The sequence below is a fragment of the Physella acuta genome, unplaced genomic scaffold, assembly GCF_028476545.2.
Source record: "Physella acuta isolate Inbredline_101_S28 unplaced genomic scaffold, ASM2847654v3 ptg001023l, whole genome shotgun sequence".
NCBI classification, from domain to species: Eukaryota; Metazoa; Mollusca; class Gastropoda; family Physidae; genus Physella; species Physella acuta.
This window is the reverse complement of record NW_026732540.1, coordinates 49,955-68,499: the sequence shown is the minus strand read 5'-3', so window position 1 is coordinate 68,499 and position 18,545 is coordinate 49,955. Positions and strand designations below refer to the sequence as shown.

The 18,545-nt window shown below is 35.1% G+C and overlaps 2 protein-coding genes and 1 pseudogene across 2 annotated transcripts; 2 read left to right on the top strand and 1 right to left on the bottom strand.

Annotated features, from left to right (window-relative positions):
- The first annotated feature begins 4,365 nt into the window (after positions 1-4,365).
- Positions 4,366-7,779, top strand: LOC131954735 (E3 ubiquitin-protein ligase RING2). The gene is made up of 3 exons (XM_059318482.1): positions 4,366-5,194; positions 5,759-5,824; positions 5,997-7,779. Exons 1-3 carry the CDS (start codon positions 4,402-4,404, stop codon positions 6,200-6,202), a joined length of 1,065 nt encoding a protein of 354 aa, XP_059174465.1. The 5' UTR covers positions 4,366-4,401; the 3' UTR covers positions 6,203-7,779.
- Positions 7,780-9,174: 1,395 nt separating this feature from the next.
- LOC131954737 (nucleolin) lies at positions 9,175-14,717 on the top strand. The gene is made up of 10 exons (XM_059318484.1): positions 9,175-9,296; positions 10,222-10,501; positions 10,757-10,886; positions 11,095-11,273; positions 11,394-11,453; positions 11,780-11,900; positions 12,379-12,506; positions 12,617-12,961; positions 13,370-13,619; positions 14,290-14,717. The coding sequence occupies exons 2-10, from the start codon at positions 10,243-10,245 to the stop codon at positions 14,303-14,305; spliced, it is 1,488 nt and encodes a 495-aa protein (XP_059174467.1). The 5' UTR covers positions 9,175-9,296; positions 10,222-10,242; the 3' UTR covers positions 14,306-14,717.
- Positions 14,718-16,152: 1,435 nt separating this feature from the next.
- LOC131954729 (keratin, type I cytoskeletal 9-like) lies at positions 16,153-17,096 on the bottom strand (annotated as a pseudogene).
- Positions 17,097-18,545: the final 1,449 nt, after the last annotated feature.

Below are 18,545 nucleotides of genomic sequence, written 5' to 3'. Positions count from 1 at the left end.
TGGAAGAAACTCTGGACCTGGAGACGTGACCTGGAATAAGATACCAAGAAGACTGGATATATTTGGGGACAGTCGGAGAGTCTAGCCCAGAACGGATATGCCTGGAAAGCTCTTGTCAGCGGCCTATGCCCCTTGAGGGCGACATTCTAACCTAACAATAATAGAACATTCATTATGGCCAACCGTATTCTATTTACAATGTAATGATAATGAGGTCGCTCTTTCGGACCAGACGGGATTATTGTGCTTGAGTCAAATGCCATCTGGTTGGACCATGAAACGTCCTACGTATTCAATCCGGGATCCGAACTCGAGATTTTCGTGATATTGGTCACACGATTTACCGTCCGACCACGTCGTCCCGATAAATTTAAAGCAGGCTACAATTCGCTCATACACCAAGTGCTTAGCTAAGATCACAAGCGCGTGTTTTGCCCAATAAACTGTCACATCCGATAAGGCCACTTAATCATTCCAGCACTGCCACCATGCCCTCACACATTTAATTCTAAACTACAGACATGACTTCCCCTCCCCCCCCCCCCCCAAGGCATTTCAAAACTTCATTTACATACTTTATTCGTAGGTCCTGTAGGTCTAATTATCTTCTGATATTCAATGCTGAATTTCAATAATAATGCACGACATCTCCTTTCTGTGAGGAGCGCAAGATAACTACAATCAAGTGCCGTTGTCATAACTTTAGCAGCTGGACCTTCAGCGTACTTTCTTTTAACTTATTTGCATGTCCATCTTCCTTCCTCTCTTTGAGCTAGATTTTTTGTTTGATCCTATATTGACCAGTGTTCTACTTAATTGCTACGCGTCTTTTCTGTTGGGGAGGCATCATGCTACATATCTTGCGGGTCCTTTACTTTTTGGCTTTTATCCCAGGTGTTTTTAGGTTTTGTCTATTTTATAATTTTTTAGAAGCCTGAAGAGTTTTGCGTTTTGAGCTTCCCGTTTCATTTAGTCTGATGATGTTGGTCAACAGTTTACGTTTAAAAAAGTATAAATTAAAAAAAAAAACATCTTATCTTTTGTTTTCTCTCTCTGTCTCGATATGTGTGTGTGTGTGTGTTTATGAAGTTAAAATTAGCGCATGCATAGAACATATTATTTCTCTCTGACATGGAAATGGACGGAGGCTCTTTTATGCCTATGCTCTGTTGGAAGGATGTGCACTAACTACAAAGTGCATTTGATGTGATGGATACAATGCATCTTCGATATCAGAATCTCCGTGGAGTGTCTTTCTAATGCACACTCTCATAAAACGATATGGTCGCTTCAAACCATTGTAAATTTAGTAAGAATTATGCTTTAGGGTAGCTTTGCAAACATAACTACCCACGATGAGTGTTTAGGTCTAACTTTTTTTTACAAGCCTTTATTTGTACTTTTTGTATGTGCAATATGAAGTCGAAACCACATGTTTGAGAAATTTATAAGAAAAATGAAAGTACAAAGCAAGTTCCATGAGTTTAATGTTGATTTTATGCAAAAATGAAAAACTTAGAGTTCATAATACTCAAAATACCCAAAAGTCATCAGTTTAAATTTAATGTAAACAAGAAAAACAAGTTAATAAAAAGTCTAGTGACAATTTAAGCGCAATTTCCTTATGTTATCTAAAAATAGATAGACGTATAATGCTGGGGTGCGTTCAAGCTAGGAGAACGATCGGTTTGTAGGTGTTTATTTAATTTTAAATTTTTTCGTGTGACCGAACGAAAGGATATTTTTGAAAACTTTCTTCGGCAATATAGAGTCCTTGCAAACACGTGACCTAAATCACGTGATACCTACGCCCGCCGCCACAGTGGTGTACATCAGACGTAAACACAATCAGCTGTTCGCCAGCGCTGGACGTGTTCACCAGCGCTGGGGACGTGTTCACCGTATGTAAAGAATCGCGCCCGCGGAAAAATATGTTAAAAAACTTGAACTCTTAGGAATTGAAGATCCTTATACAGTTATTGACAGTTTCGTGGATAATATAAATATGTGGCCGAAATTTCTAAATAAAAATACTGTTAGTAATACCGTTTGCGTTTAGAGTTTAAGTAGACGAAGCTGATCAAATGCAGTAAGAGGTTATCTACTGTAGCAAACGTGAGACCACTTAACTCCTACAAAACCCACACTACAACGGCTAATATAATCCATGGGTAGTAACCAATCTGGATAGCATGTTATACAATTTAAGACCCTTATAATCCAGCAGGGAAGTAATCAGACACATTAATACTGACGTTCAACTCTCATAATGGCTGCCCCCACCTGTATCTAGCCCACAATAAAACCAAAGAGGAGTCTGCCCTGCCCTCCCCTGAAAATGTCTCACCTCCGTTATACCCAGCCCCACAGAGATAGTATTTCTTATATAATTTTGACCCTCAGGGCCCAGCAGGGAGAACAAAGGGGAAAGTCCCACTGCTCTCCCCTCAACACTTCTCACCTCGGTGTCATGTTATGTCATTTATAGCACACACGGCTTATCAGGGGAAAGCATTAAGGCATTAAGAATCTTAACTCTGGACAGCTACACACTAGTATACTAGCTACACACTAGGTGCCTACTGTAAACTACTAGACTGTAGGCCCTATGTAGACCTGCAATTGTATCAATTGTAGACTGGGTCCATTGTTATTATTCTAAACCATCTCACTTATAATGTTTCTAGCTTGATTTGTTTCTTTTATAAACAGTGGATTTAAAAAAAAAATTAGCCTAATCATTAACCAAATAATAATAATGTGGTTATTTGTTGTTGGCTGGTATGATCTAGATTGTACTACTAGGCTACAAAAACTTAGTAGACCAATTACTAGATATGAATTTGAATTTAATTAAACTCAGTCCAGTATCAGATACATATTGCTGTAAAAAGACAACAAAGTAGGTAGGCCTTAGTAATTTATTAAAGCCTTCTAGTACAATAATATCAACTACATGCTTGTATAAAGTTTTTACAATTTAATTTAAGTAGCAGATTCTAGATCTAAGTCTAGTCATATAGGCCTAATCTATTTCAATTTCAGAAAATTTCGTTTGCTAAAAAAATGATTAGATAATAGAGCGAGATTTTAGATCTTAGAGACAATTAAATGCTTTATTAGGCCTATTATGACTACTTTTGATTTATTATGGGTGTATTTTGAATCGAATGTAGATCTAAAGTAATTAAATTTAAGTAAAGAAGTAGATTCTAGATTCTATGTCTACCCAGCGGAGCCAGGTATTAGGCCTACTATTAGATCTTATTATTCTTATTAGCCTATTACTTTTGACTTTGTCTTTTACTATTAGTATTTGTGAAGGTCGAGCATATTTGTTTTATTAATAGTTATCTTTTATAATTAAAATGAAGTTTATTATTTTACTGTCCTTACATGAAACAAAGTATCGAGAACTGCATTTGATCAGATTCGGCTACTTTAACTCTAAACGCAAACAGTATTACTAACAGTATTTTTATTTAGAAATTTTGTCCACATATTTATTTATACGAAACTGTCAATAACAGTATAAGGATCTTCAATTCCTAAGAGTTCAAGTTTATTAACGTATTTTTCCTTTTCCGCGGGTGCGGTTCTTTACATACGGTGAACACGTCCAGCGCTGGCGAACAGCTGATTGTGTTTACGTCTTGTGTACACCACTGTGGCGGCGGGCGTAGGTATCACGAACGGACGTGACGTCATATGAAAGAACTCTATTGTTCTAAATTATGGCAGGAATCGATTGGTAAATGTTTCAAGTCGCTAAGTGGTCTGGTTGCCGAGATATGGGCAAAAAACTGCATTTTTCGAGGTTTTTTTTTTTGATTTTCCGTGAAATCCAGGAAGGAATTCCGGGAATTTTTTTGGCCCACTATCATCCTCGGAACTTGCTTAACAAATTTGCTTTGGAACTAGTCCTCTATATTGCTTCGTTGAGGAGGAGATATGACTTAAAGCTGCGAACACACATCCATCCATCCATTCCCAGAAAAGACGAGTTAATAAACGCAATTCTCCAGAATGGAAATTGCGCTAAAAAGTAACAGTAACAATAACTTACAACTATAAAAGAGCGTTAACTTGATAATTTCCTGACTTTTTAATTCTTTGTAAATCTCTATATAGAATAATATAGATTCTATGCCCTATTTAGTATTTAAATTTGGCGTGGAATCAAGCGTTTTGAAAACGAAACGCATCAAGACCAAGATAGATCTAGACTCTAATTTGGCCTACGTTCAATCATAAACACAAGATTATTGATCTGGATTAGATCTCGTTCTAGAATCTACATATTATGGAAAATCTAGGCCTAGGCCTAGTTGTAAATTTCGGGGTTTAAAATAGCAGGAAGTCACCGGAAGCTTTTGGACACTATCGACAAATTTCGACAAGATGGCGAACGAAGTAACTCACGCACCAAACAAAACATGGGAATTAAGTCTTTATGAACTGCATAGAACACCACAAGATGCTATTACGGATAATACAGAAATAGCAGTATCTCCTAGAAGCTTACACAGTGAACTTATGTGTCCAATATGTCTAGATATGCTCAAAAACACTATGACAACAAAGGAATGTTTACATCGGTTTTGTCAGGAATGTATCATAACTGCACTTCGCAGCGGAAACAAAGAGTGTCCAACTTGCAGAAAAAAACTCGTATCTAAGAGATCCCTAAGACCTGATCCCAATTTCGACGCACTAATATCCAAAATTTATCCTAGTAGGGATGAATATGAAGCACACCAAGAAAGGTTAATGGCCAAACTGAGCAAGCATCACAACACATCTGCCTTAACCACCAGCATTGAAGAAGGTCTCAGATTGCAGGCACTGAACAGAGCTCAGCGTGTTCGTAAACAAAACTCAGAAAGACGACAAGATGAGGAATCAAATGATGGAAACGTTTCAGAATCGCAAGGGATGGCAGAAACTGATGAAAATATGTCTAACGACGCAATGCACCCCAAAGCAATTAAACATTTTTCAGATGACTCCAGTGCTGAGAACTCCACAGGAGAAGCTAGTATGTCAGAACACCACTCTAGAGGTAGTCCAGAACCAGTAATTCCTCAGCTGGTAAATGAAATTGAGCTTATTTTCAAACCCCATCCTCAAGATTGTGATCTTATTGATCCAGCATCACAGACACGCTATATCAAAACAACAGCTAATGCTACAGGTAAAAAGTCATTTTGATTTTCAGCATTGACTTTTAGTTCAAATTTCTTTTAGCAAAAATATTGTTTTTGTTGATTTTTCAAATTTTAATATTCCAAAATGCCTACCCAGAATGACTTATTTAAAGAACCAGGATATTAATCACACATGCATATTTTACTTTTATGACAGTATGTAAATCTGCCACACACAGTGGTCATACATAAATGTAATGGAGTTATAGGCCTACAACTTATTTAAATATTCCTTCTCATAAATGGCTTTGGAATACAAAATTTCTCACACACCTAACTTCAGCCTACCTAGTTTTTAGTTAAAAAATAACACTGCAAGCAAGGGATAAACCCTAGTCAATAGTAATATTGATATTTGTTTTGATAAAAACCTGTTTCAGAACTCTGTGGTATTTCTTATCTATAGTATTCTTTTTATTTCACATATTTGAGGTAAAAAAAATAATTGAAGTTGGACCTAATACTAATAGATTTGATTTTTAATTATGAATAATTATGTATTTTCTTGGAGCTTAATTTAAAGTAACCTAATTCCATTCTTCTCTTTTAAGTGGATCATCTTTCAAAATACCTTGCTATACGACTTTCCTTGGATAATGCAACTGATGGAGAAGATGGTAAGTTGAACTGTATTTTAGTGTACAGTATTATAATGATCTAAGACTAAAAATTATATTTTATTCAAAATTTTAAAGCCAGCAATCAGTTATTAGAAGCAGGTCCAATTATTACAAATTAATTCTACTCAAAGCCTTGAAATATATTTTTTTAAATCTTATACAATTTTAGCTGAAGACCAGTCAAGCAGCAAACTATTTGACATTTTTGTATCATCCCAACCTGGACATTTTGTGCTCCTGAGCGGACCTACAAGCTTGGAACAAGTAAAAGAGAAATACTGGAAAGTTAATAAACCTTTGGAAATCTTTTATTCAGTGAGGAAAACGACTATTGCCATGTCAGCATTTAAAAAGCTGCATACAGAAACAAAATAAAGGGAATCGCCTCAGCAACATCTTGGCTAATAGTGGTAGAAATGCATTCTTTCTGAAATAAGAACATGCATGTTATTTTTACAATTCTCATTTGAGCACAAATGTGTTGACCCTTTCTGTACTGCTAATTCATTGTAAAACAGCATTTGTTAGGCATTTCAATGGTTGTGGCTTTTAACAGTTGGATTTATTTAATGTCTGAGCTCCTTTTTTTTTGTCAGCAAGTAAAATTATCTAGTGAATAGAGATTAATAATTGTGTCTTAAAGATCTGGGTTTTTGTGTGTGTACATTCTTAAAGTAATTAAAACATGTTTTTAGTTCAGTCTATATGGCTTTATTTAAACAATTCTATTGCTTTGTTTCCTAACTAAGGTGGTTGATCAAAGTGTATTTCTAGTTTTTTAATTCTTATCACATTGTGCAATATCTATTTCTTATAAATTTTTAGTAAGACCTAGTTTTATTTCCCCATAATCAGTAAAACCTTGAGTTTAGCCAGCTATGTTTGGAAATCTCCAATGAAGTTTTACAAAAAATATCAGTTAGTATTTAAAACAAAATCTTTGACACACTATTATAATCTTGAACCACATTGCATTATTTCTTTAAACACTTATGAAATATTTCCTAAATTCTTAAACACTTCTACAGTACTAAACCCTATTGCATGGAAAATAATAAAAAATTAGTGTAAAATTTTAAAAGCAATTTAATTTTCTTTTGAAATTATACAAAACAAATATTTAAAATTGTTTTCAAAATATGTAAAGCTAGAATATACATATTTAATTAAATGGCAACAGCTATTACATAATGAAATATAAGCAAACTATATTGTAAAACTGGCTCCGATATGCAAAGCAGAAAGATATTATTAGACATCAATACCCACTGGGGTTGCTTAAATGGTCATAATTAAATATAAATTAATTGAAGGCTTGTATTAAAATAAATTTGTGCATAACAGTTCTTCAGATTTTTTTAAAAGCTACTAATTTTCATCTTTAATACAGTAATTGTACATAAAATTGTTCATTAAGTAAGTTGTACTAATACAAAAGGTTAAGCTGAAAGGACATTCATGGCTTATGTTATAGTGATCAAGTAGATGGAGCTCTACCTAATGCTGGCTGAGGAAGTATCAGTCATCAGAACCTTGAAATTATTGGATTTTGAAGTGATATATACTGAGGAAGTTTGTCGATCACTAAGATCATACTGCACTTTCATACTTTTAAGATATAGCTGAAAACATTTGTTTTTTCTAGAATAGATGCACTTTGTTTACTTTTGGTTCCTTGAATATCACTGGATTTTAACCTCTGTGTACAACTTAACTTGTATATACTCATTGTTGTATCACCACTGCCAACTTCAATTAGTTCCATTTCTGTTTTCTTATTGAGCATTTTTCTGTTTTGTCTGTACTGTTCTTATGAGAATACTGTGGGATTTTATTTCTATATAAAATATTTACAGTATGAATTATTTCATCAATTTTGTTTCTGACTTGTAAAAAAGCTACATTTTTTGTATGTTAATACATTGTAAAAACAATAAACTGTAGTTTCTGCATTCTTTAATTTTTGACTTCTTAATCTTAGGGTTTTGCATGAAAATTAAAGCACTTTTTTTTAAAAAGTATGAGGAGATGCAAGCTAGCAAAAAAACACCTTTTGGATCTGATCCTTGATTGGGCTGATGAAGTAGAGTTCACCAGTGTCTGTGAACATTATGTTGTTTTGTGCCCAGCCACCTTTACTTTCTCAAAGTCATGTATTCATCAGAGCTGGGTGGACTTTGGAAGTCAAATGGACATTTATTTCATTGTGGCCCCTGGGGAGCAAAGGGCTGCAACCACACCTCTCTACTGGACTCTGTTTTGAATGTCTCTATTTATGCCCATGTAAGCCTGGCAGCCTTGTCTTATCTTCTACGGTACTCCTCCAGGATTTCCTTGGGGGCCTACTTTCCTCTTCCCCTGGAGATTTCAGTCAAGTGCTTTCCTTGTGATGTTGTCCTCTCCCCTTCTCAGGGTATGCCCTATCCATCCCCATGGACTCTAGCCGGGGGTCCTAACTTTTTTGACTATCTGAGGTTCCTTAATTTCTTTACTGATTTTTTAAGTTTTTTGAGCTCTACCCATAATTGTTCACAGTCTGTTGGCATAAACAACCAGTGGTCAAGTTACATGCCAAAGATTTGTATCAGTCAGTGTAGCATTGTTTTGGATAAAATACCTGGTCCCACTAAATAATATTACCTTTGCAACAAGTTTGTTACACTGCCGCATATTGAAAAAAAAAACAACTGCTGCATGATAGTGCAATAGATATAATAAAAACTACTCATTGATACATTGTGGAAAACCGTTAGATTAGAAATTATTTTAGATTGCAAATTTAATGTTGAGAACTAGAGAAGTCACACCTATAGGAAGTTTCGATTTTGATTCTTCATATTTATACCCAATATATAAAATAATCTTGTATATTTATAAGTAGTTCACATTCTTCCTTCAACTTGCTAGCATGATATCTTGATTAGTAATGCTTGTCAAATAATGCATAAAAATCAAAAGGTGCATATTTTATTTCACTGTACATTCAAAGAAGGAAAACGTGGAAAGAATACTATTTACATTGCCAGATCTGACTCTGCGCAAATGAAAATTGAAGAAAGCACCTAGGATTTAGTTCAAGTAGTCAAGAGTAGCAAGCAATCCCATGAACTAGGCCAAGTGCCCATTAAAAAAAAATCAAACATGAGTAATCAGGAAAAATATTAATTCCTAATGAAATCTAAAATAAAATGGATACATTTGGGAAGTTTCCATTTTAATGCGAATTTCAAATTATCATACGATGTAATCTCAGGAAATTGTTTGAGAAATACTGTCATTATTTAATTATAATTTAATAAATAATTAACATTTTTTGCGAAATTTTAAAAAGGAACCTGTCTAAATGCCCTAAAATAACTAACAGGAAGACGCCATTACATTTTAGGATATTTCTTTTATCTAGCCGTTGCTCTTAAACTGTTTCACACAGAGGCTTCAACGCACAGAGAATCTACGTTATTGCAATAAGGTTTGATGGTTTCTAAATTTATCTTTCTAAAAGTATTGCTTAAAAATTATTTTTGTCCTTCTTATATCACTCAAGTCTGAAGCACGTTAACTCTACTCTACTGTCCACGATGATCGGCGATCGGGAAACACCGGGTACTCGTTCTGCTAGAAAGAAAGTATTCAAATAGTCGACTCGAAATATCATCCAATTTTAATACTAGATCTAGATTCGAATATAAAAAGAATAACTAATAGCTTAGACTTAGACTAAATTCTAATAATGGGGCCTATCCAGAAATAATTATAGAATAGAAGTATTTAGTATTGGGGGTAATCTATCGTTTTGGGTACGTAAAATCGCCCGCGACTAGTAATGTGAAAAACAGGTGACTCCTTACATTTTAATGATTATTTCACATTTTGAGGAGGATTTATGTTTTGAAAAATACAAAAATGTTTCCTTGTTTCATTTATGTACCTGTATTTAAACAATTGAATTAAAACTTTTGACTAATAAATGAACACCAGCGATGTTTCCAACAGATGCAACCATGCTCATTTACTATAGCAGCCATCTTGTTAAAGTTTTATTTTTATAGACTTAGCGCGAGATTCAGGCGGAAGTCACTCTATTTTACAAATGGCTGCTGTTTATATAGCAAATCTTGCTTGCAGACACTGCTGTTTAAAGTTAATTTCTGGCCTATATTGATATATTTAGCCATTGATTTAGGTTTATTATTCATTTATCTATAATATTTGACACAAACATATCACAATATAGTTCTATTACAGCCTTGATAATGAGGTAACGTTTTCGTACATTAATAGCCGCGGGCGATTTTACGTACCCAAAACGATAGATTACCGTATTGGGTAACTCACAATTAATTTGAATTAATCTAGGCCTATATTACTGTGACTATATTAATATTTTTTTTTAGGTTCATTTGATTTGCTGACAAATGTCAGAAACAACAGACACTGCCATAGAAATGGCTGATGCTACTCCAGAAGAGAGCAATGAAGAAATCAAAAAGGAAACAGAAGAAAATGCAGAAATGCAAACAGAAAATGAAAATGTAGATGGTACTGCTGCACCTGAAGTTGAAGACGTAGTAAAGACTGAGGAGGAGCTAGAGCAAGAATTAAAAGAAACTCAAATAACTATCCCCCGGTATGCACCTCACATAGTTCCTGAGTGGCAACGTGAACAAATGAAAGGTAAAAAAAATGGTTCATTTAGGCCTTAAAAATTTTTATAATTTTTCTAAATTTAGAAATAATAAGCACAGGAGAATGCATCAGCTTTTTCTAAATAGTAAAATTATGTGTATAAAAAACCTTAAGTTAATAGAAATATACCTAAGTAATTTAAATGGCAATTTTAAGAAAGACAGTAAACCTTTAACTTTAATCAACACTTATTTTTTTGTTGTTGAAATTCTGACATTAGTTTGCTTTATCTTTTGCTTTTAGAACGCTGGATGTGGCATCTACGTATATACCCCATAGACCAGGAAGATTGTAGAAATTGTATATTGGACGCTGCCACAAAGATTTCCCAAGAAGCTTGGTATTATGTGCCAAAGCGTAAAAATGGACAAGGGTAAGCTAAAGATTACTATTTTTAACTGATGTTAAAAAATTTTTTAAAGATCAGTTCGTGTTTCTAATAAATTGTTTATACAATTTTCACAGTACTAAACTCTTGTTCATTAAATAAAGCTTCCAGCAGTTACACTACCTACACAACGGCCAGATAACAAATATATTGAGCAATGTTACTAAAACACTACATTGTTTTATTTTAATAGGATAGCAGAGTTGTGTATGGTATCTAATAATGAGGCAAATGCTGTTATGGCCAGAGTGGTCCGAATGCCTTTTTATCATCACTTTGTAACAATAGAAATAACTCGTCGTAGTCAAGAACAAGAAGGAGAAGTAGATCCCAACTCTCCACAGACTTTGTTCAGCAAAGTAGAAGAAACAGGTATTTTATTAAACTATATGCTATATGTTGCTTTCTATTTATTAAGTACATAGATACAATTTTGTCCTTAAACTGAAGTTAAGCAATTATTATTTATACATTTTTTTCTCTCTGTTGTAGCCACTATTGTATTTGATTCAACGAAGTCAGAGAAAATAAAAAATACTGCCACATCCAGAGGTAAGAGTTCAAAATTCATGTTGACAGTATTTTGCCTTGCTTATAAAAAAATTTTCAACATAAAATATAAATTATTAATAACTCACGTTATTTTTTTTCTTTATTCATATTAGAGGCTAGCAAAGTAATGTTATTAGCAATAACAAAATCCTGTGAAGTAAGAATCAGATAAAAATCTTGCAATGTTTATATTTTGGCATGATTATGTCTTGCCATTTTGTACTGTTTGTACTCTAAAACAAACCATGGTTCCTGGGGCTGCCTTGTTCGCCAAGCTTCAACCAGAGACCAAATTTTACATACTGACATACCAATCTTCTTCACAGGCAACCAGAAACGGCGAAGTCTCTGGGTGCGATATTTGTCAGAAAACACAAGCCCAGAGCTCCTTCGTGTTCTTTTCCCTCTATCACAAAGCACTGAAGTACAAACGCATGACAATTTGCGGTGAGTAAAGGAGGACGCCTGCACATTCTGTAGCATGTCCTCCTACTGGCAATCTGCCTGCTAATCTTAGATGGCCTTGCACATCCTGTAATGGGCTAAAGAAGGTCACAAGATTAACAGCAAACTTTGATTTTGCTGATATGCCTGATCAGAAATAGTTTGTGAGATTTTAATCACATCAGTTCACATTTTAAGTAGCTGTTGATAAACAGCTTTTTATTTTCTTAGTATCAAATACATTTTAAAGGGTGGTTGCTAGATAAATATTTTTGCTTTAATGACAGTTTTGAAGGAATGTGGTTTAAAGTATTTTTACTTTCAGATTTCTCAACGGTAAGTGTCTTTGAATGTCTATAATTTATTCATTTGCAAACATTTTACTGATATGCAATTTGTTCAATTAAAAAAAATATTCCTTTGATAATTTTTGAATACGATGTGACATGCATTTTATAGTTGAAAAACTTTTTCTTAACAGGATTGGTCATGTAGAGGCAAATTCTAAGACAGATGTACTTATCTTTATGAAGGCATATGTTACAGTTATTATCAATGAAACTCATATACTAGCTTTACAAAACAAGGAGCCATCTGAAAATGAAAGTGGTAAGCTAAATGAGAGTAGTTGAGGTTAAATGTACTGTATTGAAAATATAAAAATGAAACATCCATTTTACATGTTCTAGAATGAAATTATGTTTTATTTTGATTTATAGAAACCAAAGCTGAACTAGAAAAATCAGTCACTGCTGTAGAAGATCTCCAGTTAGCACCCACAGAGACAGCTGACAGAACAGAACAACGTAAAGATGAGAGAACTCAAACCTCCAGAGTGTTGAAAAGAACTCTACAGCAGCAGCAGAGGGCTATTGAAGGCAGAAGGAAGGACACTGCAAACAAGCGGGGCAGAGGGGAGCCACCATCTAAACGAGGCTCTGGAGGCTGGGGGGATACACGATTTGACAGGAGGAACGGGGGAGGGAGATACGGAGGTTCAGGTGGATATGGAGGTGGTGGCATGTTCCCTGGTGGTGGTGGACGTTATGGTGGTGGTGGTGCAGGTAAAAATTATTGGTATTGTTCTTTTTATGTAAAAAAAATTACGTACAGTAGGGTACTTTTCTTAGTAGTATTAGTTATTTTCCTCATTGATACTGTTTGTAAAATAATTTCTTTTTACACTATATTCTGTACATTAATGTAGCTCTGTGATAGTTTTTCATATAAACAACCATATAAAATTTTAAAAAGTTGGAGTTACATAGCTTTTTGAATTATTGAACTCATTTACTTCAAAATTTTATACTTAAAAACGCCTCAGGTTTCTATTTTGAACTGTTAATACTTGGAAAACTATTTTTAAAAATTGCTTCATAAATCAGGGGAGTCATACAATTTTTAAAAAGAATTTGTGTTTACATTTTGCAAACATAAATCGTTGCTAACGGATACACCACAAAAATTTTCAGGACTAGTGAATCCCCAAGACATGGCTGCAGAGATGATGATGATGCAGGCACAGCTGAATCAGACAATACAGCATCAGTTGATGATGCTCAACCCTAGAGCTGGTGGACGATCTGGCGGTGGTGGAGGTGGTGGTGGCTATGGTGGAAGGTTTGGGTCAGGTGGAGGTGGTGGTGGTGGAGGAGGTGGAAGACGTGGAGGAAGATCAGGTGGTGGTGGGGGCAGAGGAGGAAAAGGCAATGGTGGAAGAAAGTAAGTGGAAAGTATCACTGCTGTTCTTTGTCTTGTTGTTTTCTGCTGGTGAGAAGATGGTTTTTGTCTGGTCTGTCAGACATCCCTAAACCCTTCTCCTAGCACAAATGTCTGAAAGGGTTAAATTATTTCCACATCAGTAGTGATTTTTTAACTTAAACCTGGTGTTGAATTACAGGTTTGCAGAAAAACTGATAGTAAATAGTGAGAGATATCTGGATTAGGCAATATTTTGTGCACTCTTGCTAGTCATTTAATAACTGATGTAGATCTATATAATATATTGACATGCTCATAGACATTTGTTCTTAATAGGCTAAAATATCAATGTTAGGTGTAATCAAGTTCAAATGACTATCCAATGTGTTAGAAAAAAGTAATGTTCCCCTTTTTGAATCTGACAGTCCATGGGGCAAGTGAAGTAGAGTTCACTTGTTTTTGTGACCTCTGCGTATGAAAGGATAATCAGCACTTTGCCCAGATGCCTTTTCTTTCCCTAACATGGGTTAGATACCCGTCAGAGCTGGGTGTACTCGAGACTTTTGGGTTGGCACTCTCCTGCTAAGCCATGCAGTCACATATCCAATGTGTTAGCTGTTTAAAAAATGTTCTTTCTATATCTTCCTGTTTATACGTGTTCTCAATATGTTGTTTGTTCTTGTATTTTCAGGGGATTTGGATGGTAAATAATTGAGGTTCAGTATTGTTGTAAGGAACATGACCAGTCTGCAGATTTTTAGTATTGAATTGTACAAAAAATAAACATAGTATATTAACCAATGGTTGCCATGGCATTTTGTTGTGAGTTTAATCTGATTGGTTGGTACAAGGTGGATTCATATCTGATTGGTTGATATATTTAATGTACATAGAACTTGAAAAGCTTAAGGAAATGAATTTTTAACAAGAGGAAATGATTTTAGTGTGCCCTCTGCTTGCAGGTCACGAGTGTTCAAACTGTTGATTACTGTTGTCAGTGTAAACTTGTGTAACACTTGATTTGATACATTCATTCTGTCATGGTCTCATCATCTTGTTTTTTTTATTATTATTTAGCTTTGATGTATGAATAAATGGCTACTTTCAAGTCAAGCTTTACATTGTGTTAGTTCACTTATTTACATTGTATTAATTCCCTTATTCACAAGAAGTTTACTGGCAGCCAGTGTCACCAGTCTGGTACTGAAATTGTCATTAGCCCTATAATTGTATAATTAGACCTAAATAAAACCATTTTCACCAAAGCCCCCTCCCTCCCCCCCCCCCCCCCCCCTAAACAGGCATTGAACAAGCTATAAACATCACAATTAACACAAGAGAAAAGACAGATTGTATCTGGTTGTCAGAAGATATCAAGATGCCAAAGTGGAGTAGAATATTTATTTTTTAGAAAAAGGCTCTTTGGTCTTTTTTAGCAACGACTTCTGGGCAATAAAAAAAAGAAATAGGCTCAATATAAATTATGCCTTTTTTTTTGGTTTCCCTTTATTCTTCCTCTCATACCACTTACTCCATTCAAGTGAAGAGTGAAACAGTATGAGCAGGTTTATATAGTAATACATACATGAAATTTTACATACAGTATAGATTTTCCTTATTGTAAAGGCATCACATACATTTTCTAATTTTTTTGTTTCTGTTTGTTTAGGCATATTGTAGCAGAGATGCATATCAAGTTTCATATTATTTATGCATCTCTGTTACAATACGGATAAAATTCAAAGTAGACTCATCTAGTTTCATTTAATTTGAGTCTGATTAAAATTTTAGCCGTTATTTCGTATTTTAGAAAACCGTTTTAATAGGCCTAAATTGTAATAGAAATTGATTTGATTACTCGAAGTAGACCGATGACAGTCAATATTTTAAAAAAATCGTGATGTAAAACAAAAATTCAACTGCAATTTTGAGGGGGTTAGTAGGCTGAGGTGTGACGTCATTTTAGAGGGGGGGGGGGGTCTGGCTTTTTGTGACGAAGGTGAGTGGGGGAATCTTCGAAAAAAAAGGTGACTTCATTGAACTCCCAAAAAATGCATTTGTTTCATTTGAATATTTCTAGTTTTTTTTTTCTAAAATAGAAGCTACCTATATTTAGACCAAGGTCATTTCTTAGTAAAATTCTAATATATAAAAGACCATGCTTTTTTTTCTCTTTTTTTTATATAATTGGTTGTGTTTATTCAAAGATGGAAATTTGTAAGCATAAAATGCACAATGAACACGATTTTAAAAACAATAAGACCAATACTTTAAAATCTGGAGTGAACATATCAAGTTTGCGAATAGTATATACATTAGATTTCTCCAGGGGTTAAGTCCAATTATATATAACATATGACATTCATCTGACTCAAATCTTCCGAGAATTTAAAAATAATTTAAGCTGGTCTGCAGTGGCGTAGCGAGGTCGGGTGTCACCCGGTGCGGCACTTAATGGTGTCACCCCCAGAGGCGTAGCGACCCTTCCCGGGGACAAACTTTCAATTTTCGATTTGCACCCCCCCCCCCCCCTCAAACTTTCGATTTGCCCGTCTTAAAACACTATTTGACACTTGAATTAATCACTTAATTAAGTGGAATTATCATATTTCTCTATATATTTTGCTATTTTTTGCCTTGGTGTCACCCCCCTAAATGGCGTCACCCGGTGCGGCCCCCCCCCCCCTTCTCACTACGCCTCTGCTGGTCTGGATGATAAATGATACATGACTTTGTAACTATACTCAAAAAAAAAAAGTAAAAAATAAAAATGATGACATTGCTACTTGGATGAAAATCTTGTGAGTCCTTGATGCTTTTATCTGCTGAAAATAGTTGATTAAATCACAAACCACGGCCACGATCGTTTTCATTAACAATTTCAACTCCAGCATCTTGGATAAACCTTTTTGCTTCAGAAATAGCGTTTTTGCTCCCAGATAACTCAACAGAACTTCTACCAGATGAGTCGCCATCACGTGACACCTTTATCCGACAACCACTGTCTGCTTCCATGTCTCGTATTCTGCTTCCACCACGACCGATTATTCTGCCTATTTCAGATGACTCAACATAAATTGTTTAAGATTCGCCACCACCATCACCTCCAACGCCTCTACCACCGCCATCGCCACCATCACCTCCAAAGCCTCTACCACCGCCGCCGCCACCACTACGGCTTCCTCTGACATAATCATCTCGCCTACCCCATCCATCGCCGCTATCACGTTCTCCTCTGCCCCATCCTCCACCACGTCCACGCCCCCCCCCCCGTCATATCCACCACGTCTACCTCGACTACCATTATAATCACCACCACTAAGGCATTCTTCAATTAGTCTCTTGGGAAATTTAAATCTCTTCTGTTGTTCCACTGATTTCATTCCACCCTCATCCTTCCTCATCTCTGGATATTTTGATTCTGGCATTACTGTCTTGTTCTAGATCTCTGATTTTACTTCCACCACGACCTATGACCTTTCCCACACCATTTAAGGGGGGGGGGGTGACACCAAGGCAAAAAAAGTAAAATATATATAGAGAAAAATTTGATGGGGGGGGGGGGTGCAAATCGAAAGTTCGAGGGGGGGGGTGCAAATTGAAATTGAAAGTTTGTCCCCGTGAAGAGTCGCTACGCCTCTAGTGGGGGGGGGGGGGGTGACACCATTAAGTGCCGCACCGGGTGACACCCGACCGCGCTATGCCACTGGTTGAGAACGCTACAACTCTGGAACTGTGATATTTGCAATGGATTACTAATATCACACTACATGTGCGCCACTGGTTTCTCTCTCTCTTTCTTTCTTTCTTTCTTTCTTTATTTCTTATTATTTTTTTTACATTTATTTATTTTTATTTATTTTTTAATACTTATATTTTCATTAAAACAAGTTTTTTCCCTATTTTTTTTTTTTACAATTTTAAAAAAAAAATTACTTTTATTTGCAATTTAAAGAGAGTACTTTTTACTTTCTCGTATATACAAAGTATAGAGAAAGTATTGTAATCGTGCAAAAAAAAATCGAGATTTTTACAAATCTCGACGTTTTACACCTCACTGATACGGAAAAACGTAATTTTGCAATATTGTCCGTATGTCTGTGTGTCTGTGTGTGTGTGTGTCTGTGTGTAAACACGATTACTTCAGTACCGTTACAGCTAGGTTGATGACATTTCATATATAAGTATTTTATTAAAATCGTAGATCCGTATCAACTTTTGAGCGATTTCCGATAACTGGAAGTGGTACTTTTTCTACTTTGAATTTTTCAAAAGCCTATAACTTAAGTACTATTTCAGATAGATAAATGAAATTTCACATGTAAGTAAAAGATCTAATTCTCTACCTTCTATCAAATTTTGAGTAATTTCCGTTGAACGGAAGTACTAATTTACGCTATTTCCGATTTCTCAAAAAAACGCATGTAAATTTATAAAGAACTAATAATATTGCGCACTATTATGCGCTTTTTGCTTTGGCGTTCACTTGGTGCGCAATTCTTTTTCTACTAGATTTTATTCTATTTTTAAAAGTTTAAGTAAACAAAAATCATGTCTATATTCCGAGTTGCCATCCCACGTAGTGTTATATTAGGATACTCGAGAAAGTTTAGGGGAGATCACTCCCGGTTTATTTTTATTTTTTTTTTAAGTTTATTTATTCATTTTTTTTTTTTTGGTAATACTAGGTTTAATATAGAAGAAAATAGAAAATTTAATATTTTTTTGAATTTGTTTTGTTTAAAGAGAGTAATTTTAGCGCAATTTCCATTCTGGAGAATTGCGTTTATTAACACGTCATTTCTGGATGTATGAATGTATGAATGAATGGATGGATGGATGGATGGATGGATGGATGGATGGATGTGTGTCCGCAGCTTTAAGTCGTATCTCCTCCTCAACGAAGCAATATCGATGACTAGTTCCAAAAGCAATTATGTTAAGCAA